The 24,318-nt window shown below is 43.3% G+C and overlaps 1 protein-coding gene across 1 annotated transcript in view; it reads right to left on the minus strand.

Moving 5' to 3' along the window:
* LOC143930694 (uncharacterized) overlaps positions 1-23,970 on the minus strand; it is a 67,632-nt gene extending 43,662 nt beyond the window's left edge. Inside the window, exon 1 of the mRNA XM_077455231.1 lies at positions 23,691-23,970. Coding sequence (XP_077311357.1) covers positions 23,691-23,719 — 29 coding nt within the window. The 5' untranslated portion in view covers positions 23,720-23,970. The remainder of the gene's footprint in view (positions 1-23,690) is intronic.
* Between the last annotated feature and the right edge of the window lie 348 nt (positions 23,971-24,318).

The following is a 24,318-nucleotide window of genomic DNA, read 5'->3' on the forward strand; positions in this document are numbered from 1 at the left end:
CCTTCCCTGGAAGCGATGTAACTAGCGCTCAGTAACCACACCAACTGGCTGCCTTTTAGTCACTGGATACTGCAAAGTAAAAAAAGCTGGGATTTTTTCATTTTGAGGCACAAGGCTGAACTTAGCTCACATTAATGATTGCAGAGAAGAATTTAATTGTTAAAGCGGAGGTCCACCCTAAAATGGACCTCCGCTCATCGGAATCCCCCCCCCTCCGGCGCCACAATCGGCACCTTTCAGGGGGGAGGGGGGTGCAGTTACCTGGATAATCCAGGTAACTGCACCCACTTCCGGGCTAGCTCTCTGCGGAACGGGCGTAGGTTACGCCCCCGTTCCGCAAGCGCCCGCCCCCTTCAGCAAGTGCCCCGCTGCCTGCTGGGAAACACACAGCTCCCAGAGGCAGCGGGGACCGTCCGGATTGCGCCGCGCGGCTCGCGCATGCGCAGTAGGGAACCGGGAAATGAAGCCGAAAGGCTCCATTTCCTGATTCCCATACCCAAGATGGCAGCGGGACCCGGCAGCCGAGCGAGCGATCGGCTTCGGGTGCCGACATCGCGGGCGCGCTGGACAGGTAAGTGTCACTATTTAAAAGTCAGCAGCTGCAGTATTTGTAGCTGCTGGCTTTTAAAAAAAAAAAAAAAAAAAAAAAAAAAAAAAAAAAAAAAACGCGGAGTCCCGGTGGACTCCCGCTTTAAGGTGGACTTCCACTTTAAGCCACAGAAGCAGACATCAGGAAAACAGTCTACCTCTGATTCATATTACTTTCTTATAACAGCAACTTTCAGAGACGACATATTTAATTCTGTGTTGGATTATTTGCTATACTAAAATGAATGACAGCTCCAGCCAGGTTGACTAATAACTGGAGAGAAACCATTTATGGTTGTCTAGGCAACACAGAACATGAAGACAATAACAACCAGGGACAGCTATATGAAAGTTCCAAATATCTAATCTTGATGCTTTTACAAACATATGCATTGCTGTCACAGTGGCTGCAACGTCTCTATAAGCAGCAGGAATGTCCACTGGGCTTATTTCTGGCAGGTTGCTGGGAAATCAGAATTTATCTTGCTATGTATAAAATGTCACACAAAAATTAAAGTGATCCTGTAGCGGAAAACTATTATGGCTGCCATTGCTGACCACAACTGAAAATACTACCTTCCTTTCTGGTACCATGGCTTCAGTTACTGACTGTAAATGGGTTCATGTCAGTCCTACACACCTTCCTCAATCCATAACTGCTTTTAAGAGGCTTGGCCATGCAGACTGTCAGGTCCAATCAGAGCAGCAGCTCCACCTCTTGCAGCGCTGTCATACCCTGGCCCAGGGCAGAACAGATCTAGTCTAGCTCCACCCAGAGTGGCTGCTATCCTCTTCCTGGGTAATTTAACCACTTTAGCCACAGAAGATCTGATCTGCCTGCTCAAAGACCAGGCCAGTCGCTTTTACTGACAATTGCGTGGTCCTATGACGCTGTACCCAAATAAAATTTACTTTTTTTTTTTACCACAAATAGAGCTTTCTTTTGGTGGTATTTTATCTCTGCAGTTTTTATTTTTTTGTGTTATAAAGAAAAAAAAAAAAAAGAGCAACAATTTTGAAAAAACAAAATATTTTGTAATTTTTGCTATAATAAATACCCCCAATTTATTTTTAAAGTACATTTTTCCCCAGTTTAGGCAAGTATATATTCTTACATATTTTTGGTAACACACAAAAAAAAAAATTCGCAATAAGCGTATATTGAGTGGTTTGGTTTGACTTTCCCATTGTATGTTTGCTCCTGTTCAGTATCTCAGTATCAACACCAGGCAACTGGCATTTTCAGGGCTGCAGTCACCAATGGTACTCTCAAAAACTTTCCACAGTACAGGTTTCATTTTAGGCGTATAGTGATAGCGACAGCATTGTTATCTTTCTGTGGCCCCAATTAATTTGCTACAGCAAAGAAAAACAAATAGTCCAGCAAGTGGTTGGCAACTTTGCCTAGGAGTACAACTGGTGTAACATCTCTCAACAGAATTAGAATGTACACGAAGCATATATCTTGGGATTTTGGACAACTATTTTATCCAAGAAAAATTCCCAAAGTATGGCCTGTTGGGGGTACTTGGGGCCAGGGTTGAGAATCACTGATCTACACGGATAATCAGGGCAATGATTATCAGTGCAGTTCTACAAGGGCTGCCAATCAATGGTACCTCATCAGTGCACATAGGTGAAGGAGAAAAATTACTCGTTTGCCAAGTTTTAGAACCACGTTAAGCAAAAAAAAAAAAAAAAAAAACCCCAGTGGTGATTAAATACCACGAAAAGAAAGCCATTTGTGTAAATAAATTATACAAATTTCATATGGGTACAGCGTTTCATGACCATGCAATTGTCAAAGTGTGATAGCGTTGAAAGCCCAAAAGCAGACTAGGCAGGAAAGGGGTAAAAATGCCTAGCAGGCAGGTGGTTAAAAGGGGTTGTAAAGACAATTTTATTTTTTTAAACAAACATGTTATACTTACCTCCACTGTGCAGCTCGTTTTGCACAGAGTGGCCTCGAACCTCGTCTTCTGGGGTCCCTCGGCGGCTGTATCAGCTCCTCCCCACGAAAACTAACCACCTTCATGCAAGCTCTCGTATCGTGGAAACGGGAGCGTTTCCACGATACGGTCAGCAGCTATACCCGCTCACTATCACTTGGCACCGCATCATTGGATGTGATTGACAGCAGCTCGAGCCAATGGCTGCACTACTTTCAATCCATCCACTCTACCCAATCAACAGCCAGGCTGAGCGGTGAAGAGGACATCAGGGGCAAGCACAGCAGCATAGGATGCATTAAGGTGAAAAAACGCAAACCTTTACAACCCCTATGGAAAGGGTAGAACCCCAGGCATTTTTACGTGTGCTCCTGTTGCAGGAATTTGCTCACTTCCCGTCTGGTGAATCAGCTGTTAACAGGACAAGACGTTACCAATAGAACCACAGATAGTAGTAAAACCCAAAAGGGTCTAGCCTCTCAACTATCCAGTGCAGCCCCACTGCATGGGAAAATAAATATTTTGCCCGAAGTTGTTCTTGAAGGATAGTAATCACATGAAGCCTATTTTTTGTTTTAAATCACAGTTTTTCTCTTTTAGATTGCAGAAAGCACCCAGTTGGGCCTATTCAAAAGTTTACAAACCCTAGAATGTTTGGCCTGGGTACAGATACACAGGTAAAAATGTCAATAAAAAATAAAAATAAATAAAAGGGTAATTTCCCACGTGTGTATAAAAAGTAATTGAGATTTTGTTAGCTCTCGTGAATGCACTGAGCAGGCAGGATACTGAGCCATGGGGAGCAGGAAAGAGTTGTCAAAAGGCCCGCATAGCAAGGTAATAGAACTTTATAAAAAGGTGGAGAAGGATATAAAGACATCCAAAGCCTTGAATATGCCAGTCAGTACTGTTTAATCACTTAAAGTGGTTGTAAACCCTTACAAACCACTTTGACCTACAGGTAAGCCTAGATTAAGGCTTACCTGTAGGTCCAAGAAATATCTCCCAAACCTATACGGTTTAGGAGATAATTGCCCGAAGACGGACGCCGCTATCTACGGCGCATGCGCCGTAGACAGCGACACGCAGGCGCACCGAGTGAGGCATAGTCGATGACAGCAATGACGAATCTCGGCTCCCGTGCGCATGCGAGGGAGTGACGTCATCGCTGCTCCGGCGAATCACAGCGCTGGAGCAGCGAGACCCACCAAGAAGATGGATGCTCGGAACTACAGGGGACAGCGGTGACCTCGCTGGCTCCTGTGTCAGGTAAGTGACACATAATCGGCTACTATGCGATGCATAGTAGTCCATTATGCTTTGCCTTTACAGGGAATGAAAGAGGAAGTAAACTCATCAGGGTTCACTTCCTCTTTAAGTGGAAAATTCTGGTATCTTGAGACCAAGCCAAGGTCAGGTAGACCAAGAAAAGTTTGTAGCCACAACTGACAGAATTGTTTGGGATACCAAAAAAACAAAACAAAAAAAAAACCCCACAGGTAGCCTCAAGAGAAATACAAGCTGCTCTGGAAAAAGTGTGGCTGTTTCAAGCAGTACAATACAACTATCACTGAACAAAAATGAGCTGCATGGTTAAGTTTAGAGGTTGACCGATATGGGTTTTTCTCTGGCTGATGCCGATATTTAGAAATCGCGGCGGCCGATGTATGATGCCGATTTTTTTAGGGCCAAAATGTTAGGCCGATTTTTTTTTTCCCTTCATCTCATAAAATCTAAGTTAGGCACCTTTCACATTGGGGCGTTTTTCAGGCGCTTTTGGGCTAAAAACAGTGCCTGTAAATTGCCTTCAAAACGGCTCCCCTGCAGTCTGTGAAAGCCCGAGTGCTTTCACAATGAGGAGATGCGCTGGCAGGACGTTAAAAAAAATCCTGCAAGCAGCATCTTTGGAGTGTAAACCGCTCCTCCACCACTCCTGCCCATTGAAATGAATGGGCACCACTGCTGAAGCGCCTGCAATGCGATTTTAACCCCTTCCCCGGTCACTAGCTAGGCTATAAGTGCCCTGCTAGCAGCCGAATAGCGCCGCTAAAATGAAGGTAAAGCACCGCTAAAATTAGCAGCCTTAACTAATAAGTGATACAGAAAAGTTCTTACATTTAAACATTTATTAAACAAAACAAACCTCCAATCAGTTCACTTGTATGTATAATTTAGCTAAAAAAAAAAAAAACAACCTATATTAAATACACAAAAACAGGTACTCAAAACTTTTGGACGAAGAAAAAAAAAAAAAGGGGGCTAACTTTACTGTTTTTTTTTTTTTTTTTTTTTTAAAGCTGTGTATTTTTTCCAATAAAATTGTGTTTGAAAGACCTCTGCGCCAATACCGCATCACATAAAATATTGCAACAACCGCTATTTTATTCCCTAGGGTCTCTGCTAAAAAAATATATATAATTTTTGGGGGGTTCCAACTTCCAAGTGATTTTCTAGCAGAAAATACAGGATTGTAGTGTCAGAAAAGATTTAGTCTTTAAATGGTTAAACTGAGAACTCTACACAGGGAGTTCAGTCCATTGAAGAAAAAACATTGTATTCTCTTTGATCTTTTCTTGGCAGACTGCCCAGAGAAGAGGAAAGTGGCTCCACTGATTAACTTCAGGCAACTTACATTGACTTCTATTACAGAAGTCTTTTGCAAGTTGCGCTGAAAGTGGTTGTAAACACTTACAAACCACTTTGACCTACAGGTAAGCCTAGATTAAGGTTTACCTGTAGGTCCAAGAAATATCTCCTAAACCTACATGGTTTAGGAGATATTTGCCGAAAGACAGGCACCGCTGTCTACGGCGCATGCGCCGTAGACAGCGGGGCGCAGGCGCACTGAGTGCGCCACTGTCAACGGCGATATGCCGCGAGTGCCGGCTCCCGTGCACAGGAGTGACATCATCGCGGCTTCGCCGAATGACAGTGGCAGAGCAGCGAGACCCACCGAGAAGATGGATGCTCCGGACTACAGGGAACATCGGTGACTTCGCTGGCTCCTGTGTCAGGTAAGTGACACATAATGGACTACTACGCAATACATAGTAGTCCATTATGCTTTTCCTTTGCAGGGAATCAAAGAGGAAGTAAACTCATCAGGGTTTACTTCCTCTTGAACATATAATCGGTCTTTTTTATCAGCACAATCGGCCGATTAATTAACAAATTCCAAATATCGGCCGATATATCAGTCGTCCTCTAGGCAAGTTGCCAGAAAGAAGCCTTTACTGCGCCAATACCACAAAAAATCTTGGTCACAATATGCCCAACACCACCTTGACATGCCTCACCACTTCTGGCACAGTAATCTGGAGTGACGAGACCAAAGCTGAGCTTTATGGAGACAACCATAAGCGCTGTTTAAAAAGGGGTGAACAAGGCCGACAAGAATACTATCCCCACCATGAAGCATGGTGGTGGCTCACTGATGTTTTGGAGGTGTGTGAGGGAAGGAAAATTAAGAGAATTGATGGCAAGATGAATGCAACATGTTATCTGAAAAGGCAGACAATTTGCATTCTTCTGCACAAAAGTTGCACATGGACTTTCCAGCACAATGACCAAGGACAAGGCCAAGTTGACCCTCCACTGGTTACAGCAGAAAAAGCTGCCCATTCGTCTTGGCCAAAAAACGCCTCCAGGTCATGCAAAGTCTTTGGTCGTCTTGCATGAACCGCACCTTTTTGAGATCTCCCCAGAATGGCTCAATGATATTCAGGTCAGGAGACTGTGATGACCACTATAAAACCTTCACCTTTTACTCCTGCAAGAATTTGGGGCCTCATAGACAATGATTACAAAAGTCTTTATGCTGTCATTGATGCTAAAGCGGGCAATACACAGTATTACAAACTAAGGGTATGCAGACTTTTGAACGGGGGTCATTTCATGCGTTTACTTGTTGCCATGTTTTAGGATTGTGCCATTCCGTTATGCCCTAGTTGAATATGAACCCCATAAGGAGTAAAAGAAATGTGTCTGCTCACTCGTGTTTTCTTTAAATGGTACATAGAGTATATTACCAATTCTCCAAGGGTATGCAAACTTTTGAGTACAACTGCACAGTTCAAATAACTATGGTGTGTTATGACTGGTATGGTTCAGCCCCTCGGGTTCAACAAATCTTTATTCAATGTAATATACCAATTATGATACTTCCTGAGAGAATCACATGCAGGCCCACTTCCTCTCAACAGTATGAATACTGTCCAAAAAGCAACTTGCGGAAGGTGGCAAGTCAGCTTAACATTACTAGAAAACGGCAACACTGGTAAACAAAAATAATATAGGTAGGTGTGTGTGTGTGTATAATGTTTGTAAGAAAACTGTATGGATCAAAAACAAAAATCGTACAATCCGATATCCTACGCAAAAATTTGTCTCTTCGGACAAAAGCTGTGTACCAACGATGAGATTTTAGTATGATCGCCTCGAAAGCAAAAATTTCTCTTTAAAGCGGAGGTCCACCCCAAAATGGACCTTCCGCTCATCGGATTCCTCCCCCCCTCCGGCGCCACAATTGGCACCTTTCAGGGGGGAGGGGGGGTGCAGTTACCTGGATAATCCAGGTAACTGCACCCACTTCCGGGCTAGCTCTCTGCGGAAAGGGGTGTACATTACGCCCCCTTCCGCAAGTGCCCCGCTGCCTGCTGGGAAACACACAGATCTCAGAGGCAGCGGGGACCGTCCTCATTGCGCAGCGCGGCTCGCGCATGCGCAGTAGGGAACCGGGAGATGAAGCCGAAAGGCTCCATTTCCTGATTCCCATACCCAAGATGGCGGCGGCAGCACTCGAGTGTCGATCTAGAGATCGGCTTCGGGTGCAGACATCGCGGGCGCGCTGGACAGGTAAGTGTCACTATTTTAAAAGTCAGCAGCTGCAGTATTTGTAGCTGCTGACTTTAAAAAATAAAAAAAAACGCGGAGTCCCGGTGGACTCCCGTTTTAATTATATACGTATATATTATAAAAAAAAATGAAAAGTTTTGCTTTTGAGGCGATTGTACTTAAATCTCATCGTTGGTACACAGCTTTCGTCTGAAGAGACAACATTTTTTGCGTAGGATATCAGATTGTATGATTTTTATATATAAAATACACACACATATACACACACACACACAATTCTTATTGTGTGTACTAGGCTTTAGGCTGTGGAGAAGGAAAGCAGGACACTTGGCAGAAATATAATTAAAATCTGGGACATGAGAGCTACAAAATTCACACTACCAAGTAAGGGCTCTCCCACACTATTGAGCATGCCTGTCTTGGGTGGCAGAATGGGAAATTACGTGGCGAGTCTACAACATGGGTGTCAAACTCAATTTCATCACAGGCTGCATCAGCATTATGGGTGATCTCAAAGGGCCTGTTGTATCTGTTATGCCCCATACACACGATGAGATTATCGGACGAATGATCGTCCGTTTTTTATTGCATGCTAATCTCAGATCGAATCTGATGAGTTTACTAAAGTCACGAAAATTCCCGCACGACAGAAAAAAAATTCGGAAGTGATGTCATGTGTTGTAATGCATTTGTATTGCATTTTCGAACGATAGCTGTACTGATTAAACGAAAATCGTACGATCTGGCATCGTACGAAAAAAAATTTCCGTGCATGTCAGATAGAATAATATCGAATGAACTGTCCTAATCGGCTCTCGAAAGCTCTGTACTAACGATCCGATTATCGTACGATCGCTTCGAAAGCGGTATTTTCCGTACGATTTTCGGATCGTGTGTACGGGGCATTAGACTAGATACATTTATCCAGAGCTTTTTTTTCCCCTCAGAGAATAGGTGCAGGAACTCAACCACACCCACCTGCTGAACCACATCAAATGGTGGTGGTGGTGGGGGGGGGGGGGTAGCGCAGGGCTCAGGGGCGCACTATGCACCAAACCTAATAAAAACTAAAGTAACTACCGCTAAAAACCAAGTAACTCAATTTACCATTACCTTTGTTCTCTCTACTCCCCTACATCCACAGCACCGCAGGACAGACAAAATGTACATCTTAAAAAGCCTGTATTTAACCACTGCATCACTAATCACATTCCAAAGCAGATCTGAATTTAATTGGTGGTCACAAGAAACAAATTAAAAGCTATATTTAACATTAAAAAAAATCATGTATTGAAATTAATGAGGAAGTGATTCCAGAATCAGACATGTTTCAGGATCACCAGACAACAGAAAAGACTTGAAAAATGTGCACTACAGCAATATCTGGATGAACATGAAGGCAGGAGCAGCGCACACAAGGAACACCCAATCTGATTGCAAGATCTACACACAGGTGCCTGTCCGTACACACCAAAACAAGACAAATGGATGGATTGAGCTAGCAACACTGTAGTCCATATAACAATTGGTCACAACAAAACAAAAAAACTACCACGATTCGGCGAGAGCCTTATGCCCCAATACAGACAATCAGAAATTCTGCCAGCAAAAGTCAGATGTGAGTTTCTAGTCAGAAATTTCGACCGTGTGTATGCTCCATCGGACTTTTGCTGGCAGAATTCCAGCTAGCAAAAGATTGAGAGCAGGTTCTCTATTTTTTGGTCTGAAAAAGTTCCTATCCGAAAATGCAATTCGGACACGCAAAAAATCACGCATGCTCGGAAACAATTTGACGCATGATCAAAAGCATTGAACTTCATTTTCTCGGTTCATCGTAGTGTTGTACTTCACCGCATTCTTGGCGGTCAAAAGTTCAGAGAACTTGTGTCAGTGTGTATGCAAGGCAAGCTTGAGGGGAATTCCGTCGGAAAAACAGTCCAAGTTTTTTTATGACGGAATTTCTGATCGTGTGTATGAAGCATAAGTCCTGCAATGACTAAGGCTCTGTAGCATGTTCAGTAGATGTCGACATCTGGTCTACACAGCCACAGGCTGCAGTGGGGGTCACAGAGAGGAACAGCGACAAGGATCAACCAGGATTTTTTGCAATCTACAGAAAAATTAAATTCTCTAGTGGACGAGCGAGTATGAACACAAGGTAATATAGCATGTATTGACACTTGTCACATGCATTCTATACAACCACTTGAAGTACTGAGTAGACTATGAAGTACAGATGCATCTCATGGCTTAATATTGCTCAAGCTCAGTTCAGTCTAAATTCACATTGAGTGCAAGCCTTGCTGCATGCTAATTTGTATTTGAGTGGGCATGCTTTTAATGCGTTGCATTGATGCACTATTTTGTTTGGTTCACTGGAGCTAAAACCCATTGGCCTTGCCTTAAGGCATTTGTTTTACCTCCAACACTTCATATTCATGATGTGTCTGCTGTACCATGTACTTATATGTATGAGAAAGTCTCCTGTTCACCTTGTATCGCTTCCTTCATGTGAAATCCCTGGTGTTCCGGTTTGTCCCTCTGCTCTCCTATTATAAACTGACTACACCAAGAACAAACTGAGGTCAATTCTCAAGCTATGTTGGGAACTCCATGTGCCATCTCCTAATGATCAGACTTGTCCTGAGACGCCCCCCCACCCGTACAACCATTCACTGGGAAGCTCAGTATGCTGCTCCACACACCCCCCCCCCAGTTCTTTTATGCAGCTGAGAACAGAGAATATAAAGAAAACATTTTTTTTCTATCTCTACAAAAATCTTTTTAATTTCCATTTTGAACTGAATGGGTTGTTTTATAGGGTAATCGTTTACAATCACTTCACTCTGTCAATCAACATTGGCTACTTTTTAAATCCTTATGTCATTAGCATTAGTAAATACAGGAAGGTATGTTTTACTGGTCTTTATTTTTTTTTTACATTTCTTCAGTTCCTTCCTGGTTTTCACGCCCAGGCAAATTAAGTCATTCCAGGAGAGGGGGAGGAGCTCTCAGCCAAGAACACCCTCCCACCTGTGTCCTGTCAGAAGGCCGCTACCCATCAGAAAATGCAACATAAGTGATGTTCTGTCACAGCCATCTTGGTACACCTGCATTCAGCCTAGTCAGAAGGCGGCGAGTGGAAATCTTTTTACACTGAAGTCTTGTATTTCACACATTTTTACCAGTAAACTGAGCTTAGTGAGTGAAATACAGCATTTGGAAATCCGCAACACCGTTTTGATGTCAAATTTTAAAAGCAGCAGCAAGCCTGCTTTTCTCACAAGTTTGACAATTTGACAGAACATCACAACAGCTTGATAGATTTCAAAATCCTGTATTCCACGATATAAGTGTGAAATGCAAGACTTCGTGGGTGTAAAAAGATGTCCGCTTTACGACTTCAGACTGTATAGTGTGGGCGTACCAAGATGGCTGCGACGGAATGTTACTTCGGAAAAATATACGTGGGAGGCAATAATTTTACAAATTTGTGTGCCATATCCAAAATTATAGACCGAAAATTGGAACATCCCTAGTGGTGGACTTTTAAGGCACGTACAGTCAATATCAGATTAAGATACAAAAAGTTAATTGAAAAAAAATACATAAAACAAGGAATGCATAGATATACTGATTACTTCAAATATCCTACGCGTTTCAGAGGGACTGAATCTCCTTCAGGGGTATGCATAAGTGTAAGATGGTATATTCAGAACAGTGTGTTAAATAGACATTCCATAAGGAATTCCAGGAAGGGCCGAAAGAACAGAGAGATGTAAAAAGGAGACCAACTCCTTCTCCTTTTTACATCTCGCTGTCCTTTTGGCCCTTCGTCCTGGGGTGACCACATTAGAAGGCTTCAAAAGGGTAAAACAACCATCGGCAGCATCCACCCTGGTTCTCTGTTGCGTTTTTAATCATAAGCCTTATGGAATGTCTATTTAACACACTGTTCTGAATATACCATCTTACACTTATACATACCGCTGAAGGAGGTTCAGTCCCTCCGAAACGCATAGGGTATTTCAAGTAATCAGTGTATCTATGCATTCCTTGTTTTATGTATTTTCTTTTTTTTTTCCAATAAAAAAACTTTTTGTATCTTAAAAATCTGATATTGACTGTACGTGCCTTAAAAGTCCACCACTAGGGGTGTTCCAATTTTCGACCGTCACTTCGGTTGCCCTTTCTGATGGGTAGCGGCTTTCTGATAGAACACCTGCATGCCTGAGCTATGGGCAGATGGATTCCAGTAAGTAAATGCTACATAAATCAACTGCCCTTAGACTCTTCACACTGGGATGCTTTGCAGGTGATACAATGCTAAAAACAGCGTCTGCAAAGCGCCGCTGTCTCTCCAATGTGAAGGCCTCAAGGGCTTTCACACTGGAGCAGTGCGCTGGCAGGATGCAAAAAAAGGTCCTGCTAGCATCTATGGAGAGGTGTATACACTGCTGCTGTCATTTGAAATCAATGGGGCAGCGCGGCCATACCGCCAGCATAGCTTTGCGGTGGTTTTAACACTCTCTCGGCCACTAGAGGGGGTAAAAGCGCCGACTAGTGGCCAAATAGCACAGCAAAATTGACGGTAAATTGCTGCTAAAAATAGCTACGTTATGGTCAGTTCACCATCCCAGTCTGAAAATTGCTTTATTCAAGATGGACATGGCGAGAGATGCTAGGGGTGTTTTTTCAAAAGTGATTTCCCAGCAAAATAAAGCATGGAGACATTGATGGATAGGCTGGTTTGCTTTGAATATTGAAATAGCATTTGTGGTGCTCATGCATATCCGCTTTATTGCGTGTTCTAGCAAGCTGCATTGTGCTCAGTTAGGTACAGGGTGGATTTGATTTAAATTACTAGTTTAAAAAAAAAAAAAAAAAAAAAAAGGGGGGGGGGGCATGATTTTAATCAACTATTTAAAACAACATTTTTAAAAGAGCAACTATCCTCTGTCTCACAGCAGCTCCTCCTCTGACTCCAACAGTCCCAATCACTTTATTGGGATGGCTGGTGATGCGGCAGTGACACAAGGTGAGGGACGTTGAAACAGCAGGTGAGTGGATGCCCACTAAAAGGCACCGCCATGATTGATCTGAAATGACAGGTATCCTGCCCTCACTTCCCATTACATCATAGCTCGGCTGCCGCTCCCCCCCCCCCACACTGCCAGTAGGAGAGCGCAGCAGTGCTTTGCACATGCGTGGTCGTGACCTGGCGTGAAGCTGTAATGCTACACTGCCGGGTTTCCTTACACGCAATGGCAGCACCCGACAGCTGATGGAGACATCAGCTGTGGTGCCAACATAGCTGGACTCCAGGAAAGGCAAGTGTCCCATTTAAAAAATCAGCAGCTGCAGTATGTGTAGCTACTGGCTTTTACATTTTTGCAGGGGTGGGTCAGACCTCTAAAACAAACAAAAAATAAAACACCTCCATTTAATTTTTTCCCACCCTGGTTTGGTATAAACTCAGCCTATTGGAAACAATGGATTTTATTGAAGTCTGACAGGGAAGAGGTATTGAACAGGCTAGTCATGGGGGCAGCAGTAAAATTTGTAAATTCTTTGGTTTTTAAACACACTGAAAAAGTTTTTCTTCATATTTGTTTTAAAAAGTAATCTTACAGACTGGATTTAAGTGAAAATAAAGATTGTATTTGTAAATCTAAAAAGGTGTTTGATGTTTGGAATAGTCAGCAGAAAACATTTACACACGTTAACTGGTCCCATAACAGTTCTGTGAAAATAACATACAAAATAAAAGCTCCAGACGCAAATTCAAATATTTTTATTAAAACATACATGCAAAATTTCAAACATTGTTTCATGAAAGATAATACATTTTTCAAAAGTATAATGTCATAGAATAAAGTTCAAATTCTTCTCCTGGCAAATGGGGTAACATGTTACTGGATACAATTACCTAAACCAGTGTTGCCCTGGCAGCGGTTATACGATCAGTCAAAGCAGACACTAAGCTAAAGCTAAATAGGCGATTGCCTGGGAAGGTGAAATCCAAAATTTCTTTTGCATTCAAATGCCTCAGAGGTCTCAAGAACAACCCAATAAAAGAGAAACAAGCTTCAGTTTGCATAAATTTACACAATCAAGCAATCCAAAAGGGGTCAAAGTGTAATAAAATCAATGAAGCTTCAGCTAAATCAACTTTCTGTGTCCTGGAACCTATAGACCATAGTCATGTGAAATCTGGTATTGTTCACCCAGCTTAGTGCCAACACTATACGATGGTTTAAATGTTATATTGAACCAATGTAGCCAATTTCATCCAGCTTGGAACATCAGCTTTGTGGGGAGGAAGTAAAGTGAAGGGCTTGCATGATGAAATCTTGCTCAAACACTGCAGGCTACACACATTCATTATGAATGCTTCACCAAGAGCACTTGTGTGTTTAAGATCTTCTGCTGGGGACACTTCTCAGATACATCCACTGAATGGAGCCCACGTTTACAAGACCTAAAGACCTTGTAGTCATAATAATCAATACAGGTATTCAACCAGTGTCCCAAACATAATTTCTACTTCAGCCCCCAAAACATTCAATCGGGTACCATAAAAAGTCGGAACCCACCAACATTCTAGGCACCCCTTAGAGCTACTACATATTTCTGATATAACAGATTTAAAGCAGAGCATTGAAATCCTTTTAAACACTCCCACACCAATTTGCATTACAGGAGAGTGTGCCCAGCTCTCAATGGAGCCAGTTCACACATCTCTGTGGCAGCTGCAGAGCAAATTGAACAGGAGGTCCTGTGCGTCTTTGGCTCACCGATTTGCCCCTTAAAAAAAAAAAAAAAAAAAAAAAACTGAGAACAAGGACGCACCAGACCCATGCTGTGAGCTGCATGCAAATTAAGAATGAACCAAGCCTTAGGCTTGATTCACATCTATGTATTTTTAGTGTTTTATGCAGATTTGCACTACAGAACGCGTTCCATAGGAAACCATGTTAAATGGACTGTAGTGCAAACCTGCAAAAAGCACTAAAAGATGCATAGGTGCGAATCATGCCTTAGCTTGTTCCAACTACCCTGGGAGATGCCTAAGCAAACCCTTCTACGCTATGCTTAAAGCAGTTCTAAAGGCTGAAGGATTGTTTTACCTTTAAAAGATAAGTTCACCTTTACAAAAAATAAAAGCACTTTTTTTGCAGGAAAAACAAAAAAAGCGCATTTAATTTTTTTAGTCAGGAGCCTGAGTGTTCATTATTGCCCGGGTAGCTCACTGAGAACTACAAGCCCTCAGCTGCAAAGGGACCATGAACTGCTGTTTGGATTATGACGAGTGCGGAGAGAAGATACTCGGCTAGCGGCATGAGGAGAGGGTTGTAGTTGGGGTAGAGGGGTCAGATGCTGAACATTACATGTAACGGCTAAAATATGGGTGCAACATAACATGTTTAGAAAGGTGAACTTAAACGGCAGTCAAATTGTAATACATATACTGTACTTAAAGTGGTTGTAAACCCTTACAAACACACTTTGACCTACAGGTAAGCCTAGATTAAGGCTTACCTGTAGGTCCAAGAAATATCTCCTAAACCTACATGGTTTAGGAGATATTTGCCGAAAGACAGGCACCGCTGTCTACGGCGCATGCGCCGTCAACGTCGAAGATGCCGCGCATGTTGGCTCCCATGCTCATGCGCGGGAGTGACGTCATCGCGGCTTCGCTGAATGACAGCGGCGGAGCAGCGAGACCCCACCAAGAAGATGGATGCGCAGGACTACAGGGGACAGCGGTGACATCGCTGGCTCCTGTGTCAGGTAAGTGACACATAATGGACTACTATGTGATGCATAGTAGTTCATTATGCTTTGCCGGGAATGAAAGAGGAAATAAACTCATCAGGGTTTACTTCCTCTTTAAACCCCAACTCTGGGTACCATAAAAAAAATAAATAAAATTAATGACCCGCATTCAATAAGTTATGAATTACATCATTTAAAAAGCAGCAGTAGGTATATAGGTTTTTCTTGCAGACCACTTTTGACATTAGGTAAATCTTTGTTTACAGCCGGGGAAGTAAAAGTCCCCTATACTTATTGCCTGCTCAGACATAAGCTGTGTAGGACCCCTGTGCTATGGTCAAATCTCCGCCTCCCTCTTCCCCTGGCCATTGACAATATGAAGCATGGAGCAGTGTTTTGTGAACTGCCAGGAGAGGAAGTCGAAAACACAACCGTAGCACTGGCTACGAGACATCAAATGCTTTTATTTAAGCAGGCTGGAAATAAAGTTAGAGCTGCACTTCCCACACATACATCCAAAGCAAGGTTTACAGAACATAGAAAGTGGCCAGCATGATGGAGGTTATTCAACCCTGATCGTTTTTTTGTGTGCGCGCCCAGAGTTTAGCTTTAAGTAGTGTTGTCAGAAAAGTAAATTTAAGGCTGGGTTCACACTAGTGCGAATTTAGTTCCCCACAACCAATTCGCAATAGCAGGAGATTGTGACCAGCACTTTACAGAGCCAGTTCACGTATCTCTGCTGCGGCTCCGGTGTGAATTTGCACTGGGTCCTGTGTGTGTCTTTTGGTCCCTTTCAGGTCCGAGTGCAGCCAAAAATTCTGGCTGAAATCGGACCTGAAACTGACACACCGTACCCCTGCTGTGAGCCTCGTGAGGTTTAGATGTGAACCCAGCCTTAAAGAGAGGTTCACTTTTAAGTGGAGCATTTGGACGGACGGACACACAAACACACACTCTACAAAAAGTTAGGCTTGAAACAAACAGGGCTTTTCCAAATGGTGACCTTAAACACGTCCCTCGTAGTAGCTATACGCATTTCCAGTTTTCTGCAGAAGTTGAACCAACACAGACAGTTTTCTTTCTAGAAGACTATTTTCTGTAGATGGGATACATCACTTTACATCCTATTCTGGTTTGCAGCTGGGACGTTGTCTGCAGCTGTTGCCTTGGAAGATGCAAGATATGATGACGGCTTGGGAAGGCTGCACATATTCTTGTTTTTAGTCTTCACATGACCTATGCCATGCCAGTTTGACTTGACTACATAGGATACCACACAACATGGGTGGCAGTTATACCTGCATGAGGGTGTTCCTTGTTTTTACTGTGACCTGTGGAATGCATAGCTATCGGCCAACTTTATGGCAAAGATTCAGCTGATCATTGTCAGGCTGGGTCTGCTAGTGTCCTCATGCAAGCCATTAAAAATCTGAAACTGAGCTTTAAGGATGCAACGAATATAGAAGGAATTACGGCGCATGGAATCCTGCAAAGGATCTTAGAAAATAATAAAACTGCACGCATTTGAAATATTTGTATCAGCATAGAAAAATTCAAGGATGCGTTTAACGAGGAAACATCATCATCCGAGTTCCAGACCCTATACTGCCACATAAGGATACTGATTCATTTTGCAGTAAGGGAAACCGTTTCAACAGCATCACAATCCCAAAAGGAATACTAGCCGTCATGGCACTGTTCATTTACAGCCAAAAAAGCAAGCCAATTTAAACAAAAACTACTATTCAAGTACTAGTACACAATATTGATGTTTGCACATCAGTATTCCTGCCTGAAATTTCTTGAGTTTATTTTGTGCATGCACAAGTAAAAAAAAAAAAAAAAAAAAAACACTAACTTCCAGAATGCAATTCTAAGCTCTTCAAAATAATATTCTGTTGAGTGTGGATGTACAATACCGACCAGCTAAGCAGATTGTTATTTTTGTTCCCCATCTATATGCAGCGCATGCATAATGAAAACTATGGGCTGCATTTAGATCAGTACAAAAAAAATAAAAGTGCCTGCATGCCAAAAAACACTAACGTGAGGTACACACAAACTTTTTTTTTTTTTTTTTTTTATGGGCAACCCAGCAGTTGGAGCCGCTGTACCAGCCATCTGACATTAGTCGAGCGATCTACCCTGCTGAGTTGTTTTCTGACATTGGGACATCCCCCCACCAGAACACTCTGATCAGCACTCTCCGCCACTTGCAGGCGCTGATTGGGAGTCGTTTGGCTGCTGGTTTTCCAGCATGTTCATCCAAACGGCCAGTTTCTGTCAGACAGACCGACATATACACAGGCCGAAGATTGGCTTTTTTTGAACCAACAAATGTCTCCTGACATTTGGTCCATGTGTACCTGGCTTAAACTTGTTGGAAGCAGTGTGCAAAAAGCCTTAGTCCCAGTTCACACTGATGCAGTGCAGGATTTGCAGCGATTCCTGAACATTTCCCACACCACAATCGCACTCCATTCATTTGAACCACTGCAGGTGTCAATGTCAAGATGAGACAGAAAATGGTTTAAAAAATAAAATAAAAAAATACGCAGTATGATTGGATGAATCAGGTGGCATGGATGCTATCACACAAGCAATCTGATTTCAAAGCGGCAATAAAATATAAAGAAAAAAAAAACAAAAGAAAAAAGGTGCTTTCACCTTTTCTGTGTGGGTGCAGTGCGATTTGCGTCAGACAAAAATCAATGGGTTCAAGTCGCACAGCAAACACTCGTATGCGATTTGAACAGGAATGTGGTGCGATTCCTGTCTGAACCACGTGGTTCTCCCGCACCGCATCAGCGTGATTTGGGACTTTATTCCTTTATCAACCAGCTTCTTTTTTTTTTTTTAATGGGCTGGCCATACTCATACAGATTAGGCATCTCAATAGGATGTGGTTATCCATGAAGTTCTTAAACCAACCTGCAAGTTAACACTATCTGACCTCAGATAAGGTAGAAAAAAAAAAAAACACTTTGAAGTATATACACACAGACAGTCGCATTATGAGTGTATCATCCATTGTAAACACATGACACCCAAGCAGATTCCCGTCAGTTTCTAAATTCAGTAGTACGCCATACACTCCCTGATGAATAGCAGACTTGACCTAAACTAATCTGCCCTAGTGGAAACACATAAGCATACAGCAAACCATTACCACGTCCATCCAAGTAAAAGAATGCAACTTAAACACTAACAGCTCAACCAATGTTCAAAAATACCTACGTCATTTAAAAGCTAAGCCAACAAAAATAGATAAAGCTCTGCGGATAAAAATAGGCCGCTGATCTCAGGTAAACAAAAAACGCAAAAACAGATGGAACTGTGGAGGAGAGAAAAAAGAAAAAAAAAAAAAAAAAGCTACCATCCAAAAAAATAAATATGCTGAAAACGTCAGCATAATCTAAAAACCTGCATGTTTTCATTTTAAAGGTTTATATAGTACCAATGAGCTTATGCAAACGATGGGCTACACGGACGTCCAAGACGGCGCTTACGAACTGAAACTTACCTTGAAGGCCATTTCTACAACTTACCTTGTAGACCGTTTCCAAAACTTACCTTGTAGGCCATTCCATATATTCTTTACATACCTTTATAAACATCAGTCAACATCTAAGCAACCATCTATGCATAAAACGTTTTCTGAAAGGCATCACTAAACTGTAAGTGTCAGCAATCAATGTGCACTTACAGATAGCTCACCTGACATGGGATCAGTTTCAAATCCTTAAATTGGACACAGCCCACGTGGTTACACGTATATCTGCAGGAAGCCACACTTGGCAGGATAATGAATAATGCTCATTGCCCTGTGTCTAGGATGCCAACGCATGCCAGAAATGAAATCAAAATATACACTAGTAGAGCTCACTGTGCACAAAGGACCATACTTACCTTTGGAGAAAAATACCTACCTTGGCACAAGACCCTTACAAAGGGCTCTAAAAACAAAATTTGGTCAGGGCTCTCAGAATAGAATCCAAACAGCACTGTTGCTATACCTTGTGGTCTAGAGTACCCATGATCTGAGTAAAGCCTGCACTGTACATATCCTGCTGGTGTCCAATTAGGACTGGTAAACTTGTTCTAGAATAATCCCAGGGGCCACATATACAGTAGAGTTCAGTTTAGGGGCCTTTTTTGGAAAGCAAAAAAAAAAAAGTTCCGAAGTAGAGTTTAGAGGCATCTCAAGGGCCAAACACTTCTAAAAGTGGTAACTCATGTTTAGCCATGTTTCGTTTACAAGCGTTTTTCATTTTTGGCTACATTGAAAAAAATAAAAATAAATGTGGCATGTAAACATGACAAAACAGACATTTTAAACGTGGGTTACTATCTGCCAAGTTAAATCGTTCAGGAGAGGTTGTAAAAACATCCAATTAGTGCAGTGATTAGTTTGTTTGGACCAGTTTGGCCCAAAAACTATTTACAGTGAGATGAAAAAAAAGTCCAGCCAAAGCTTGTTTAGCTGTACTTCTATAGATCACAGGAGTGCAAAAAGTTTTGCACTCAGTGACCCGTTTTCAGCAGAGAACAGGCTGAAGTCCGCTCTCTGCTGACGTCATAGATCTCAGCCCAGGCATTGCATCATCACGACAATAAAGTCTGGATCCACCAGGGCTGTCACCCCGTTCAGCGAGACGGCCCCTCCACAGCTCAGCACTCCAATGAGCGAGGAGGGAGAAGAGCAGAGAGCTGTGATTGACAGTCTACAGCTCTCTGAAAATCAAGTGATCGGTAGTGTTCGATCGCTCGGTTCTCAGTGTAGACGCTGAGGGACTGATGCTACATCCACCTAGGTAAATATAAAAACGAAAGAAAAAAAAAATCCTTTACTTCTTTTAAAGGCAGTCTAAGGATTTAATGTGGCATTCAAAATAAATCACACATACCTTACAGTAACACATGTGTGTCACTGCAAGTGTCCCTAAAGCTATTTTATCATCTTGCTGAGACAGATAAGTACACAGAGCAACTAAAACATTACTACCTAAGAAAACTCTGTGCTGTTTCTTAAATTAAGAGTTCACCTGTGGGAATATGTTCCTGCACCTGTAGCTCTTCCTCCAGATCCCCTCTGTGACAGCGCCAGAGATCTTCTCGCACCTGCTGTCACAATTTAAAGAGTGAGGCTCCACCCACATGGTCCTATTCAGAGTTCTGTGAATGAATGCCTACAAGTACCATCAGCCTTTCTGGATGATAGGTTGTATTTCTTAATGAACGGCAAGGGTGCTGAAATGCACTTGTAGTCCATTGAGCTTCTGGGACTGAAGTAACTGCCTGCCTGTATTGGAGGCAGACAGGCACACTGACAAGTCTGCAGGAGCCTAACATTGCACCCACGATCTGCTGATCACAAGTGCTATGCTTTACAGGCTCCTAAGAAAAGGAAAAATAAATAAATAGATAGTAACTACACATTTGTTTACTTGCAAAAGTGTGCCTTTATTTTAAAAGGTGCACTTATCCTTTAAAGTGGTTGTAAACCCTTACAAACCACTTTGACCTACAGGTAAGCCTAGATTAAGGCTTACCTGTAGGTCCAAGAAATATCTCCTAAACCTATACGGTTTAGGAGGTATTTGGCAAAACACAGGCACCGCTGTCTACAGCACCCAGGCGCACCGCTGTCAACAGCGATATGCCGCGAGTGGCGGCTCCTGTGTGCATGCGTGGGAGTGACGTCATCGCAGCTTCGAATGACAGCGGCGGAGCAGCGGGACCCACCGGGAAGATGGATGCACCGAACTAGGAGGGACAGCGGTGACTTTGCTGGCTCCTGTGTCAGGTAAGTGACACATAATGGATTACTATGCGATGCATAGTAGTCCATTATGCTTTACCTTTGCAGGGAATCAAAGAGGAAGTAAACTCATCAGGGTTTACTTCCTCTTCAAGCAGGTCACATGGCAAAATGCCTAGGAACCTAGTCACTTGGACAAGCTAGCAGGAGTCTGCAGAAGCATATTTTCCCAGTAAGGGCAACTTTTACGCCTGTTGCTTTGGCCACCATTCTGTCCAGGTTTCATATTAAACCCAATGTTTAGGCCCCATTCACATTAATCGCACAAAAGCATTTTTACAGGCCACATGGAGCAGCCCATTCATTTCAATGGCACTGTAAGCGTGACAAACTTTGCGAACATGTGAAAAATTGCACGCTTCCTCGCCCTGTGCATTTTTCAGTTTGTTCCACCAAACAGCCACATCATTCACAGGAACCAGTGAATGAAAAGACAAGTCCCAGCTGCCACCACAGCAGAGAGACTAGTAGATCTTAATGGAGTATTAGTGTGGTTATGTCACCTCAGTCCACCGATCCTACCCCCAGCCCTGTAACTCGGGTCCATACCTCCGTACAGACCTGCGGCTGGAGAAATAGTGCGCAGGAGACTCAGCATCACACCCGTGATGAGCCGACTATGGTTGCAATGCTTTGAAGACTCCTAATCAACAAATGCACTTTATTCAGCACAAGTGCATTTTTTTGGTTTTATTTGCCAAAAAATAAGGGGGGGGGGGGGTTCACTTTTAACATTTCTGTATAATTCCCTTACATGGGCCAGAAGCATGTAACCGCTCTATTTGGGCAAGTCATCCGACAACACAGAAAGCACATGGGTGACCCAGCTATCCCTACACACTATGTATAATGCAGCAGTACTCAGATGATAAGGCTCAAAGTAGAATAATATCTAAGGCCTAACTAGTCTTAAAAATGCTCCCTCCTAACACCTACCTATTGTCAACCTGCTCTGGTCACATGATCCAGCTGCAGTGTCAGCCGCAGGGGACGAGAGCCTAATAGCTGTACCATGGGAGCCTATGGGCAACATTCCCAGCCAACGTCAGTGCTCTTGCCATTGCCCTACTGCCGGCACTGTCTCACACTGGTGATCATGTGATTGGACAATAAGTACACGCATCCATCTTACGCAGATTAGTATAGATGTCAGGAGGGGACAGTTGTAAGAATAGATAGGCTTTAGCAGGAATATTACTTAAAGTTGGGTATTAGTATAGATGTCAGGAGGGGACAGTTGTAAGAATAGATAGGCTTTAGCAGGAATATTACTTAAAGTTGGGTATTAGTATAGATGTCAGGAGGGGACAGTTGTAAGAATAGATAGGCTTTAGCAGGAATATTACTTAAAGTTGGGTATCACTCACCAGCACGTTCCGGGTTCTATTCTGAGGGCCCACATGAACAGCACAGTTTTGGTTTACAACAGATCTCACACATCCAGAAATGGAGTACTAGACCTAGGAATAACCTCCGGTGATAGAGCACTAGTACTGTTCCACCGGCAAGGAATGCTGGGAAATGTAGTCCCCCCTCGAACCGCTGTGTGCCCCGTGTATGGCATTTCTTAATAAAGTGGCCAACCAGAACACACCAGCGACCAGCAATCCGATCGGATGCTGTGGGTTAGGGTACCTTCTACCGAGGAAGGGGGTGGATCTCAGACAGTCCACATTTGGTATTCCCATCGCAGACAGGGATCTTTTTGTTTTTGGAGGCAGACAGCTCTGCTCACCATATTTAAAAGGCATAGTTCACGTTTACAATATATATATATATATACACAGACGTGTGTGAGAGGAATCTGTGGATGAAAAACTGTGCAGCTTTGACCAAAGCTGAATAATGTCCTTGCTATAGGTGTATGCCATGTACCTACCTCATGAAGCCTGGCTGAAAAACTCCCAGAGGACATAATCCTGTTCTGTCTTGTTGCTAGGACATTGCTATGACAATCCCTGCTCTTAAACGCCATTCACACCAGATTGCGGACGGAATTGCCACAATTCCAAATCGCTGCAAAACATGCGATGTCATTACTTCTTAATTGCACCTGAAATCGTGCTGTAAGCGCAACGCCTGTCGCTCAAAAAAAAAAACACATGAACCTGAGCTTCTTTTGGGCGACAATCAGGGCATGATTGGTGTGCAATTAGAAGTAATGGCATCGCAAATGCACCCCAAGCTTTACAGCGATTCCATCTGTGATCTGGTGTGAATGGAGCCCTACTACTCACCATCACAGGAGGAGGGAGCGCTCCAACCATCAGCGAGGAGCTCCTGCATCAGGGAAGAGAGAGAGCATGTGAGGGGGTTGAATGGAGAGCTCATTGCTGCGATGGGGAGGTGGTGAGCAGCTGACAGACTCTTAGCAATGAGGCAGGACAGGATGAAGCCATCTCTGGGAGTTTTTCAGTCAGGCTTCATGAGGTAGGTACATGGCGCATACCTATAACTAGGACATTGTACAATTCCGGTCAGAGCTGCAGTTTATTTTTATCTACAGAGATCCCTTATCTACATGGGAAGTTTTTTTTAAATAAAAGGTGAACTATCCCTTCAAGCCTCAGCGAGATGTGCGGGGTGTCCCTCTCACCCGGGTGATTGGATAAGAGGTGACCGAGAGCCCCGAATACCGGACTGTGTGTCCCCATCCAGCAGATGTACGTGTAAGAGCACGGCGGACCGGCCATACTCACCTCTCCGGGATGCTGTTCTTCTTCACCATGCTGGCGGCACAACGAGGAGGCGACCAATGGTAGCGCGCTTAGATCGGAGGGCGACGAAAATATCACGCAACGCGGCGCCCCTATCACCAGGGCCGGAAAGCTCAACTACACCCAGCGTAGGTTCCCCCTCTCCTCCGTACACCTAACTACACCCTGACTGTGTCTGCAAGTGACCGACAGCACACACCGGACTGCCACCTCTCCGCCACTCAGCACTGCCAAAGGAATGCTAGGCCTTCCGGTGACGTCGCTGCAGCGTACCACGCATGCGCGACCCGCCCACCACGATGAAATTCACGCAATTGGCGTAACATTTCTTCTTCAAGTGGAGCGGTGTGTCCTGCTCGTTACGTAATTAGCGTAACGTACGCAGCTTCTTCTCTGCAACGGAGGGTGTGCGTCCTGCACATTACGTAATCAGCGTAGCGGGGTCAGCTGGTTGGCGCCATTGGAAGAGATGATTGTGTATTGTGTAATGCATTTCCAATGTTTGTAATATGGCAGTTATCAACCACAACACTGAGCTAGCCTAGAACTGTGATACTGGAATATATATTATATAAAATAAAAAAGCAATACAAATGTTTTACAATTTATT

This window comes from Lithobates pipiens, unplaced genomic scaffold (assembly GCF_037356315.1).
Source record: "Lithobates pipiens isolate NorthernLeopardFrog02 unplaced genomic scaffold, aLitPip1_a1.2 Scaffold_25, whole genome shotgun sequence".
NCBI classification, from domain to species: Eukaryota; Metazoa; Chordata; class Amphibia; order Anura; family Ranidae; genus Lithobates; species Lithobates pipiens.